General features: G+C 35.9%; 1 protein-coding gene across 1 annotated transcript; it reads right to left on the bottom strand.

Annotated features, from left to right (window-relative positions):
* Positions 1-665: 665 nt before the first annotated feature.
* MS3_00011108 (uncharacterized protein) lies at positions 666-13,550 on the bottom strand (the record flags this gene model as incomplete). Its single annotated transcript, XM_051219514.1, has 17 exons — positions 666-727; positions 1,536-1,625; positions 1,713-1,772; positions 4,663-4,728; positions 5,012-5,050; positions 5,683-5,739; positions 5,788-5,835; positions 5,956-6,018; positions 6,831-6,884; positions 9,652-9,708; positions 10,825-10,881; positions 11,690-11,779; positions 11,867-11,926; positions 12,388-12,453; positions 12,737-12,775; positions 13,409-13,465; positions 13,514-13,550. The coding sequence occupies 17 exons, from the start codon at positions 13,548-13,550 to the stop codon at positions 666-668; spliced, it is 1,002 nt and encodes a 333-aa protein (XP_051064713.1).
* Between the last annotated feature and the right edge of the window lie 551 nt (positions 13,551-14,101).

Below are 14,101 nucleotides of genomic sequence, written 5' to 3' on the forward strand. Positions count from 1 at the left end.
TTCGACTCATAATGGTCACGTTTCATAGCCGTACAGTAGAACATAACGGACAGCAGAGCAGTATAATCGTCCCGTAATTGATAGACAAATATCTCGCATTCTCTATAAGTGACGTAAGCTAATAAAAGCCAAACAAGGTTTTTGAATCCGTCAGACACCAACCTATTACGCCTGACCAGACTTCCGAGATAAGTGAAGTTGTCAGTGAGTTCGACTACCTTACTCCCTATTCTTAGTTCAGGTGTTGAGGCAGTCAACAGCTTGCAATTAGAGGGGAAGAAACGCATCCCAAACATTCTGGTATCGTTGCTCAGTGTTACTAATAGTAACTGCATTTTATCAGCGTCCTCATCAAACAAAACTGTGTCATCCACACATTCTAAGTGGACCTCCTGGAGGGAGATTGATTCCCGAAAATTCATTCGACGGGATCGTTATTTCCATCGATAGGTCTATGATGAAATTATACAGAAATGGAGATGATGGACAGACTTGCAAGAAGCCGCATGAAGTTGCAGAATCAGATGACAGTTTGACATAAGGTCTGACTTGACTGATAGCATTCTAAAAAAGAAACTTCACATGGTTTGCGTACTTCTGGGGTACACCTTTCAATGACAGACACTGCAGAAGAAAATCCAAGAAAAATAAAACAAGACAACCGACTAACGTGACTTTAACTGATTATCAATTTGTTTATGAATAGTTTGCAATATGTCATGTGAAACTGAAATGTAAGAAAACAAATAAAATTTAACTGAAATCTAAATTCACAGGTATGAATAGTGAAATACTTGATAAGTTTTTGATTGAGATCATCAACCGATTGATGTCAGACCACTAATGAAAACCTGGAAGCACTGGACAGCTGTTTCGTCCTACTGTGGGACTCCCCAGAAGTGCGCATCCACGATCCCGCTCGCACGCGAACACTCAACCTATTGAACTAATGAGCCGGCGTCTAATGGTGTTAATGTATAACCCCAACCAATCCACAAAATTGTGCGACCATCTTCCATTGTACTGAGGTAGACACCTGTTTCTACAGGACGAGGATTAACACCACTGGTCACGGCTTCTCACCGGAACTCCGAGAATTTTATCACGAAGCTAGTCACTAGTGAGCACATGGTAGATTAATGAAAATCGAATAGTGAGTAGATCTATAATGTAAGTGATAATGTAATGTTTGAGAGAAATAATTCATATTCACAGTGTTTGTTGTTGCAATCAACAACTATGTCAGTGTCTGTTCCCGTTTGAATTGAACTTTGCAAATATCATACAAGTAACAAAAAGTTCAGTTCTAATGGTCTAGTCTAACATGAATTGTATTCTCATGTTTCCATATCTTCATTTATCTTCATGTTCTAATTGACTAACTGACTGAACATTTCTCAATGTAGTGATAGTATGAATTCATATGACTTGGTGAACTGAATGAGAAGTATTTGTCCATTATTTTAAAAATCTACCTGAATAATTTCTTATCTGTCATAATCAATGTACATCCAGAGAAGAATTACTATACTCACATAAATAAATGTTGCATACACGTATTTTCCCATATCGATGCCGTAGTAGACCATCCAGTCTACGGAATTTGTGCTGTAGTTGTTGATTATCTATGAACAATGAAATATACGAATGTGACTCATGTATTAGAATGTGTATGGATGACTTTGAAAGGTATATTCATTAAGAAAATTTACCTCGAATATTGTTAGAATCGGGTAACTGACAATTTTCATTTCTGTATTTATTCACCAATTCTGGATCGGTGTGAGAACGAAAAGACAAATGTTGCAGGAAATATTAGAATTATATGGATTTATAATATTCGATTGTAGAATTGCTCAATCTATAAACGACAAGTTAACTAGCATCATCATCATCATTACTTGAAAAATGATTTTGAACGAATAGAAATGACTTAGTAGCCACTAGGTGAACAGTCTGAATAGATCCTTCGCAAATACATCATTCAAGTTTTATACACTTCGAATGAGCCCCATTAGTCACTTCCATCTATCTACTGTAAGGGCAGCATATAACACAGGTCTCTTAGCTCGTAAAACGAGAGTAGCTCCAGGTTTGTGTTTTAGTAATGCCTTGGCTTTTGTACATTCTCCCAATCCTTCTGTAAACACGTGGTATTGTCTTTGTAGCTTGGCATTTTTCTGATCGTGCTCTAAGGAGCTATGAGTTCTTATTCGGCTGCAGCTGTTATTAGTCGAATGCTCTGCTAGTTTTGGTGTCACTATAAGATCTAACCCCTACAGGTCGAATGCTGGATTCTTTGTAAGGTGTACTGTTGCATTCAATCTCACATCATCTTTAGAAACAGTACAAGATACCCCTCCAACAGTATTTAACTTCCCACCAGATGCATTGTGTTCTAGTTGTGTTGTTAGATAAACTGTGGGTCTCTCAATATTCCTCCAAGTTTCTGGGTTGACCAGAGTAATATCAGATACTGTATCGAGTTCAAGACGAGTACGTTGTTTATTAATATCCGAAGTTAGATACTTTCTTTGGAGGTAAATTCGTAATCGGTTATGTGATGCCAAGATTTTGTTAGTTTCTGCTCCGGATCTGTACTTCTCGAAGCAAGGTTTCGAAGAATGTCTCTTATGGGTTTTTTTCTGCACCTTGTGACGAGAATATAATTTATGAACGAACCAATCGGATATGAGATAAGGAATCACGAATTCATTCATACATTCGGCTAAATAGAGTTTTGGCATTATAGCTGATGTCAGTTTGTGATGAAAACCCTAAATCTAACTTTTCACCATAGTCGTTAACAGTAAAAGAGAATTCTAACTGCTTTACAACCCTCAGTTAGTCCTAATTAGTAGATGCTCACTCTCAAGGTCACTTCAGCGTCGCTCAAATGTCGTCCATAAATTGTAGTCCTACCCCACTTATTTCTTTATGACCCTTGAGATGACATTTAGTGCGACAATGTTCTCAGTATGGGCAGAACCTCTTACAATGTCAATCTCCATATTGCCAGCATGAAGGTGAGGGATGATTGTCTCTGTGCGATAATTTTCTTGAGCCGGAATCTTCCTTTTTGCTTACAACATGGACGTATGGCGGCCGGGTATTATTTTTAATCATGATGTCGTATTACAAGTTAGTCAATCTCTGACACTCCTTCCCAATCTCCAAACTTTGGGGAAGTATTGGGGAATTTCCACAGGTCTGGGGAAAATTTGAGGAAATGGCATCAAAACCCCAAAATTTCGCCAAAGTTGGGAGCTCAAGGTGGTTCCTTCCTGTAGCGTTTAGTTCGGGGATTGTTCCATTTTACACAAAATTCTGGTTCTATTATCAGCATCTTCGGGAGATTGGAGACCGTATACAAACACGAGACACTTAAACTGATCTGCTGTCACTGTTGATAGTTTAAACCGCTCACACTCACTTTTTAGTAAATCTGCATGTTTTACCCAGTCATTATTACCGGCTTTTATTATCTTGAGGCACTGATAGCGGATAGTAAACTAAAATGACGTTTCAGTAAAGACTTCCGATAAGATATCAATTGTTGCATTAAAAGAAAAATCGGTGAGACTATAATTTATGGATGGCCTTTGAGCGACGCTAAAGAGACCTTGAGAATGTTAACCTACATACTACGGCTAAATGAGGGTTATAAACCAGCGTGAAGAGTTAGAAATAATATTTACAGTTTATGGTTAGTATTAGGAATCAGATATAGGGTTTTCATCACGAACTGGCATCGGCTATGATGCCGAGACTCTATATAGCCAAATGGATGGGTTAATTTCGCGTCAAAATCCAAAACGTCTTATCTCATATGTGATTGGTTCACCCATAAATTATAGTCTCGTCGAAAAATCTCATGGGTTATTTGGAACGATGCGATTACTCTAACATTCGTTTTCAACCATGCCAAGTATTCGTAGCACAGTCCTGATCTTGACTGCGTCACCAAGTTTTTGGAGGTTGACCTTGAACAAATATTCGTGCTTCTTGAACCAGAATTCAAAAGTATTACTAGCCAAACCATCAAAATTAAATTCATGGATAGAATGAATGATGGAATCGGTGAATTTCATGAATAATCAGCAAGTCGTTTATGACTAAGATTCATGTGTTGCGTCAGCATCTCCCGGACACTCACTTCGAACTGTTCGTACCGTTTTTCCTGGAGTTCAAGCATAGATTCTGAATGTTTAAGAGTAATTGACGCTACTATTGGTACATCCCATCGCCAGTGTCAGGTTAGTTACTTGTTTAACACAGAACACAAAATACAACAACGGCACTCGAGCGTACAGAACCAACAGTTGCAAACCACAAAACGGAAGAAGACTACTGCAGTGCTTGTTGGGTAATAATCAAAATGAATAGGAAATCGTGAGTATTTATAGATATCAGCGTCTGTTATACCAAAATTATGGCTCATCCAATCCACGAAGACGTATATTATACTACTGTAAAATAGTATCATGTCACGTTGATAACCTGGAAAGCTCAATAAAGTTCTGAGCGAATGGAACACATTCGGCTCTTTTAGGGACTATGAAGGCAACGCCATAGTTCCCAGAAGCCATCCCAACAAACATCGTTAAATAATTCAAAGGAAACATAAGTGCCAAACACTCGTTAGTAAGTATTCACACTCACTTGTATAAACCGACTGTTCTTCAGTCAAACACGCCTTCATTGTATCAGAATTTCGAACAGTTGTTCCTACAATTCAATAGTCAAATAAGAAGGTTTACATTCGATAAGATTACAGAACCACAACTATGTAGCACAGAGTGTTCTTCATCACAGACATTCAACCACATTATAGAAACATTCACAAGTAAATGGAGTGTTGATGTCAAGTATATTAAATGATGATTGTGTTCCCATACAAACTGCATTTATCATCAACACATTTCAAATATTGTGAAAATGTTGATGAAATGGCATGAATACCGTTTCAGCTGTCAAACACGATCAGTACACTGTAGGAAATTACACATACCATGTATGTTTTCTTGTATTGTCATTTCTTTGTCTAACTCTAAACATTGAAGGAGAAGAGAATGTAAAGTAGCAATGAAACACATTGAATGAGAGATAAACTCGATTGATAAATCATGTTTCACTATTCTATCATTTATTTACTTGCTTATTTGTGTTCCGAAATATTTTATTCGTAAGTTCATTACATCATTCCGACGATTGATGTGAGAATTTGGTGACAATGATCGAAATACAATAATGTTGAGATGCTTATCACGAGACTTGGTACGAGGCAATATCGGTATTTGTATTGGTGTGAAACCAACAGTTTGACATGTGCCCATTCAACAAACTCTCTGTGTTTGTGTTTGTGTGTGTGTGCGATCACCTCATCTGTATGCATAATTGATGTGAGTTGGTCGGATGTTGAGTGTGTTCGTTGTGAACTAGTCAAATACTGTCGAACTCCATGCACACTGTTGTAATGTGTACTGTTACATGTTCTCGATTGAGTCTAGCTACACATCCCATGTCTGTATGATAAACACCTCAAATTTTCATATTAATAATCAAATCATCAGATGCATAAATACTTCACACACAAATCATCAGCGTCAACAACAACAACAACAATTTGCAGACGATGGAATTCATCAATTCCGAAGTGAAATACATTCGGTACACACTGACCTCCCATAAGTATCTTTTGTTCAATAGATTGATAAATTTTACTTCTGCACTTCATATCTACAATCATCAGATAAATTTGTTTGATTAGTTCATGTTTCAACATACATTGATTAATTGATTGATGTTCAGTTGACAATTCCATATTGATTTCATCTGAAAGATGAACGATAAGTGATAAGTCGTATCTCCATTTAACCGACAATATGATCATTTATCTGTTAATTGCTTACCCGTCTATGCTGTGTACATTTCTACTTGCTTAAATGAACTTACTTCTCAGATCTTGTAATTGTTTCTCGTTTGTTCTGAATTGTTCGATTAGTACATCTAAACGTTCTACAATTTAGAAATCGATGGAATGTGAACAACAATAATTATTAGTACTAAATGATGATTATCTTGATATGATGCATTGCATTCTATTTTAAGAATACAGATTGAAGTAGCATTCATCATAACGTATAGCTAACTATACTTGTGAATTCGAATCTTTCTAGTAAAATAATAATTGTCCGAATGTAATTCTTATAGACTGTGACGAATGGGTTGTTAGAGTTAACCTCTTCAGATCTTGTATTCATGATTTTCTTTCCTTTCTTCTCTTTTTTCTGTTTTTCCGTGTTTTGTGAAGGAAACTTGTTGAGAATTCTATGTTGTATATATGTATGTATATAATATTGAATAAAGCCAATAATAGTAATAATAGTCGTTTGAAATAGTGCAGGTGAATCTACTCTTCGTGTTCTGCCAAATTCTAATCTTCTCAATTCTTCATATCCCCTTCTTGTTTTTCTCTTTCAAAATTTATTTCACTGGATTATACCCATTGAATAACATCTTCAAATCCTAATCATTCCCATTACTGCTTATGTTCTTACAACCTATACCATTATGAGACTTGGATCGACAATTGTATCTTTATGCTAATGGGGGTATGGTAACTCGAACTGATGTACGTACGTACGTGCGTACGAAGTTCTACGTTGTTACTGACTGACTGACTGACTGACTAACTAAATATCTGTTGGACCTAGATCAAATATTACAATTTCATTTTAAATATACGAAATTAATACGCCTCATAAAATGTAGTGGATAGGATAGTATAAAATAGGATAGGATAGATAAACATGATATATTCAACGTACGTTTACAATTTGTTATTGCCAATTCTACATTAGATTTTCTCGGTTCTAAATTATCTGTAAACATAGTGAAATGGATAATTCTCAACCATCCATATGAATGGTGATTTTTTTGAAAAATAAACTCAGTTTCCATGTAAATGTGATCCACTATGAGTGACATATTCTATACACATTACAATCGATTACATTCAACTTGTAAGAATAAACATGTCAATCATATGTTCACTTCCTCAATAGTTTTTATCTATTTGTGTGGTCTGTAAGACGAATACAAATCTGAATGATATTTTCACAAGAATATAGGTGATGTTTAGAAGAGAATGATAATGATTATTTGTTTGCTTAGTTATACATGTAGATAGTCTGAAAAGTGTTAGTTGAGTTAAATATACCCCAATAATTATTATTAATTGTTATTGATTGTTCATTATTGTTGGATTGTGTTGGCTTTTGGTGTAGAAATAGTCAGACTAATCACGAGTTCTTGATCTGAGTTGTGTTGAAGTTCTATAGAATAGACACTGGGAGGGAACTGAGTGTAGATATACACTTAAGGTAAATTAACATCGTATACGTGTAGACGAAGTAAAACCGAGCGTTATAACATTGGCGACGGTGGTTAAAACTGATCTGCGCCTATATATTCAGTTAAAGTGAATTTCGGTACAATATAATGGATGATCTGAAATCTTTATTGCAACAGCGAAATTCTCTTATCGAGTTATTGGTCAAGAAAATGTCAGTCTCCTGGAGAACTCAGGTATGTGATTCCATTTTGACTCCGGATTCTATTGCGAATTCAATAAATGAATTTAGATTTGACCCAGAAAGTGGGATTACTTTTGAGACATGATTTAAGCGCCATGAGGATTTGTTTATCAATAATTTTAAAGAGTGGGACAAAGGTTCGAAGTTCGGAGTTTCTGACCATGAAAAGTTCTGCAATTTTCTGTGCCCAAAGAAGCCAACCAACATTACCTTCAGAGAAATAGTAGAATGCCTGACACGTATGTTTGATGGACGATCATCAATTTTTTCACACTAGATATCAGTGTCTCCAGCTTGTAAAAGAACCACAGGACGATTATGTGACGTATACAAGCATCGTGAACCGGGAATGTGAGCGGTTCCTGTTTCAATAAATATCTTCCGATCAGTTTCAATGCCTTATTTTTGTCTGACGGTTACAATCGGCAGTAGATGCAAACATCAGAACACGGATTTTAGCGAGGATCAAAACAAGATCCCATTATCAGTCTGAAACCAGTTTCTGAAGATCGTCAAAGAATGGTGAATTTGAAGCATGACACAACTCTAGTAGAAAGGAACAGTGGATTGGGGAAGTTAGTGTCTTGCGTAAATCTTTTAACGGAAATAATGGTCTGTACTCCCAGCGAATCCGGTTAAGCTGCAAGTTGATACGGGGTCTGACATAACATTAATTTCTAGAGAGACTTGGATAAAACTTGGTCGACCTCGATTTCAATCTACATAATATAATGCTAAGAGTGCGACAGAAACTAACATTACTCTTCTTGAGGAAATGCAGCTGCCTCTCACATTGGGTGACAAGACTATGATCGGAAAATGTTGTATTTCTGGGGACTGTTATACCAACCTATTAGGTATTGATTGGATGGATAAATTTGTTTTGCGGGATCTACTGTTGAATACACTGAAATTAAAATCCCAGCCATGGCCAGAGATAAACAAGCCTTGTATTTGAGAACACATCGACTATGCTGAACCAATAAATGGACCATATTTTCGGTGGTGGTAAATTCATACTCAAAATGGCCTAAAATTTATGTTGTGCGAAGACCGTCTACTTCTCAAACACTGTTACATCTCAGACAACTATTTGGTAGGTTTGGGACACCTAATATTTTGGTTTCAGTTAACGGGACGTAATTCACGTTGTCAGAGTTTGCGGAGTTCTGTAAACAAAATGGAACTGAACATATAAGAATCCCACCGTATCACCCTCAGTCAAAAGGGCAAGCCGAAAAATTTGTTGATATTCTTAAGCGAGTTCTTTTAAAGATGGGAGGAGAAGATAACATAGAAGAAACTCTATATCAGTTTCTAATTTCTTACAGAATTACACCTAGTCCAGAGTGTCAAGACGGGGAATCACCATTCGAAATAATATTTGGCCGACCAATTACGACATTTTTGATGTTTTGAACCCGTAAGACAGAATAAGTGGACTACAAAATAATAAGAAAAGGAATTGTCCGGACAATCGAGAATTTGAAGCAGATGACTTAGTCTATGCACGTAAATTTCGGCCTGGCAAGCCAAAATGGATATTTAGGTGTATAAAAAAAGACGTGGGACAGTATTTGATGAAGTGATTGTCGAAAGCACACTAACTATTGGATACAAAAATCAACTGAGAGATAGAAAAAAAAAGTTTTTCAGTCATCTAAACCTAAACTTTTACTAATGGAAATATAATGTGATAACATTTAATATTCCACCACTACAAGTTCAAATGAGAAAAAAGAGACTGAAATCAGAAAGTAAGGCAAAGGTGATCAGGGGAACGGAACCAAACGAGATTTTTTTTTTCAAATAGATCCCAAAGTGAAGTCATACGAACGAAATTCTCACCTATACATCAATAAATCAAGTGCATCATACTATCGTAACTGCCAATACAAGTAGATCATTAGAGATTTCAATAAAGAATAAAGCGTAAAAAAGATCGACATTCAGAACTAAATTTCAATTACTGTCTTTCAATGAATCAATTGAAAGAACTAACAATAAATAACAAATAAAACTCAAGATAAATAAAACAAGACAACCGACTAACGTGACTTTAACTGATTATCAATTTGTTTATGAATAGTTTGCAATATGTCATGTGAAACTGAAATGTAAGAAAACAAATAAAATCTAACGGAAATCTAAATTCACAGGTATGAATAGTAAAATACTTGATAGATTTTTGATTGAGATCATCAACCGATTGATGCTAAACCATCATTGAGAACCTGGAAGCACTGGACGGCCGTTCCGTCCTATTTCGGGACTCCTCAGCAGTGCGCATCCATGATCCCGCTCGCGGGATTTGAACTTAGGGCCTTCAGTCTCGCGCGCGAACACTTAACCTATTGGACTACTGAGGCGGCGTCTAATGGTGCTAATGTATCCCAACCATCTCAGTAAATGAAAATTTACAACCTCATCAAATGATTTACCATCATTCCCTAATCCCTTGCGTCTAGCCTCACTGTAACTAACGCGGTGATCCTAGAAGATGCGAGCAATATTTCTAGGACATCTGTGGTCAAATACTAGTAGCTTACTAGTATCTTCGACTCATAATGGTCACGTTTCATAGCCGTACAGTAGAACATAACGGACAGCAGAGCAGTATAATCGTCCCGTAATTGATAGACAAATATCTCGCATTCTCAGTAAGTGACGTAAGCTAATAAAAGCCAAACAAGGTTTTTGAATCCATCAGACACCAACCTATTACGCTTAACCAGACTTCCGAGATAAGTGAAGTTGTCAATGAGTTCGATTACCTTACTCCCTATTCTTAGTTCAGGTGTTGAGGCAGTCAACAGCTTGCACTTAGAGGGGAAGAAACGCATCCCAAACATTCTGGTATCGTTGCTCAGTGTTACTAATAGTAACTGCATTTTATCAGCGTCATCATCAAACAAAACTGTGTCATCCACACATTCTAAGTGGACCTCCTGGATGGAGATTGATTCCTGAAAATTCATTCGACGGGATCGTTATTTCCATCGATAGGTCTATGATGAAATTATACAGAAATGGAGATGATGGACAGACTTGCAAGAAACCGCATGAAGTTGCAGAATCAGATGACAGTTTGACATAAGGTCTGACTTGACTGATAGCATTCTAAAAAAGAAACTTCACATGGTTTGCGTACTTCTGGGGTACACCTTTCAATGACAGCCACTGCAGAAGAAAATCCAAGAAAAATAAAACAAGAAAATCGACTAACGTTTCTTTAACTGATTATCAATTTGTTTATGAATAGTTTGCAATATGTCATGTGAAACTGAAATGTAAGAAAACAAATAAAATTTAACTGAAATCTAAATTCACAGGTATGAATAGTGAAATACTTGATAAGTTTTTGATTGAGATCATCAACCGATTGATGTCAGACCACTAATGAAAACCTGGAAGCACTGGACAGCTGTTTCGTCCTACTGTGGGACTCCCCAGAAGTGCGCATCCACGATCCCGCTCGCACGCGAACACTCAACCTATTGAACTAATGAGCCGGCGTCTAATGGTGTTAATGTATAACCGCAACCAATCCACAAAATTGTGCGACCATATTCCATTGTACTGAGGTAGACACCTGTTTCTACAGGACGAGGATTAACACCACTGGTCACGGCTTCTCACCGGAACTCCGAGAATTTTATCACGAAGCTAGTCATTAGTGAGCACATGGTAGATTAATGAAAATCGAATAGTGAGTAGATCTATAATGTAAGTGATAATGTAATGTTTGAGAGAAATAATTCATATTCACAGTGTTTGTTGTTGCAATCAACAACTATGTCAGTGTCTGTTTCCGTTTGAATAGAACTTTTCAACTATCATACAAGTAACAAAAAGTTCAGTTCTAATGGTCTAGTCTAACATGAATTGTATTCTCATGTTTCCATATCTTCATTTATCTTCATGTTCTAATTGACTAACTGACTGAACATTTCTCAATGTAGTGATAGTATGAATTCATATGACTTGGTGAACTGAATGAGAAGTATTTGTCCATTATTTTAAAAATCTACCTGAATAATTTCTTATCTGTCATAATCAATGTACATCCAGAGAAGAATTACTATACTCACATAAATAAATGTTGCATACACGTAATTTCCCATATCGATGTCGTAGTAGACCATCCAGTCTACGGAATTTGTGCTGTAGTTGTTGATTATCTATGAACAATGAAATATGCAAATGTGACTCATGTATTAGAATGTGTATGGATGACAAAGACAGGTATATTCATTAAGAAAATTTACCTCGAATATTGTTAGAATCGGGTAACTGACAATTTTCATTTCTGTATTCATCCACCAATTCTGGATCGGTGTGAGAATGAAAGGACAAATGTTACAGAATTGCTCAATCTATAAACTATAAGTCAACTATCATTCATTATCACTATTTTAACGAATAGAAATGACATAGAAGCTACTAGATGAACAGTCTAGATGGACGCTTCTCATATAGAATCAATCACGTTGCATACAACTCAAATAAGCCACCTATTATCACCAATACATGGAATTTCACGTGTCTGTGATTCGCACAACATCGATCAACATTGAATCATTGAGTGATTCATCACACACAAAGTATCATCAATTTCAAACATTTCAGTGATATATTTACTTTGTACACTTCGAACAATCTGATTAAAGTCATAATAGACAAGACATTTCATATGAAAATTAATGAGCATTTCCAGCAATATACACAAAACACATCATTCAAAGGAAACATGTGTGTCAAACACTCATTAGTAAGTATTCACACTTACTTGTATAAACTAATTGTTCTTCAGTCAAACACGCCTTCATTGTATCAGAATTTCGAACAGTTGTTCCTACAATTCAATAGTCAAATAAGAAGGTTTACATTCGATAAGATTACAGAACCACAACTATGTAGCACAGAGTGTTCTTCATCACAGACATTCAACCACATTATAGAAACATTCACAAGTAAATGGAGTGTTGATGTCAAGTATATTAAATGATGATTGTGTTCCCATACAAACTGCATTTATCATCAACACATTTCAAATATTGTGAAAATGTTGATGAAGTGGCATGAATACCGTTTCAGCTGTCAAACACGATCAGTACACTGTAGGAAATTACACATACCATGTATGTTTTCTTGTATTGTCATTTCTTTGTCTAACTCTAAACATTGAAGGAGAAGAGAATGTAAAGTAGCAATGAAACACATTGAATGAGAGATAAACTCGAGTGATAAATCATGTTTCACTATTCTATCATTTATTTACTTGCTTATTTGTGTTCCGAAATATTTTATTCGTAAGTTCATTACATCATTCCGACGATTGATGTGAGAATTTGGCGACAATGATCGAAATACAATAATGTTGAGATGCTTATCACGAGACTTGGTACGAGTCAATATCGGTATTTGTATTGGTGTGAAACCAACAGTTTGATATGTGCCCATTCAACAAACTCTCTGTGTTTGTGTTTGTGTGTGTGCGATCACCTCATCTGTATGCATAATTGATGTGAGTTGGTCGGATGTTGAGTGTGTTCGTTGTGAACTAGTCAAATACTGTCGAACTCCATGCACACTGTTGTAATGTGTCATGTTACATGTTACACAATTGAATCTAGTTACAAATTCCGTGTCTGTACCCTATCTATACCTCACATTTTCATATTAATAATCAAATCATCAGATGCATAAATACTTCACACACAAATCATCAGCGTCAACAACAACAACAACAATTTGCAGACGATGGAATTCATCAATTCCGAAGTGAAATACATTCGGTACACACTGACCTCCCATAAGTATCTTTTGTTCAATAGATTGATAAATTTTACTTCTGCACTTCATATCTACAATCATCAGATAAATTTGTTTGATTAGTTCATGTTTCAACATACATTGATTAATTGATTGATGTTCAGTTGACAATTCCATATTGATTTCATCTGAAAGATGAACGATAAGTGATAAGTCGTGTCTCCATTTAACCGACAATATGATCATTTATCTGTTAATTGCTTACCCGTCTATGCTGTGTACATTTCTACTTGCTTAAATGAACTTACTTCTCAGATCTTGTAATTGTTTCTCGTTTGTTCTGAATTGTTCGATTAGTACATCTAAACGTTCTACAATTTAGAAATCGATGGAATGTGAACAACAATAATTATTAGTACTAAATGATGATTATCTGGATATGATGCATTGCATTCTATTTTAAGAATACAGATTGAAGTAGCATTCATCATAACGTATAGCTAACTATACTTGTGAATTCGAATCTTTCTAGTAAAATAATAATTGTCCGAAAGTATCCTTTACACTCATCGTACTTAAGTTATTCTAATCAAGTTCAGTAGTTATAGATAGACATTTAAACTGTTGCAAACTGCTGGCAGGTGTAATCTTATCAGATACTAAACATCCCTTCCATTCATACCTTTATCTTTGTATATGTTCTGGTAGAACATGACGTAACTACATAT

This window comes from Schistosoma haematobium, chromosome 5 (genome assembly GCF_000699445.3).
Source record: "Schistosoma haematobium chromosome 5, whole genome shotgun sequence".
In the NCBI taxonomy this organism is placed as follows: Eukaryota; Metazoa; Platyhelminthes; class Trematoda; order Strigeidida; family Schistosomatidae; genus Schistosoma; species Schistosoma haematobium.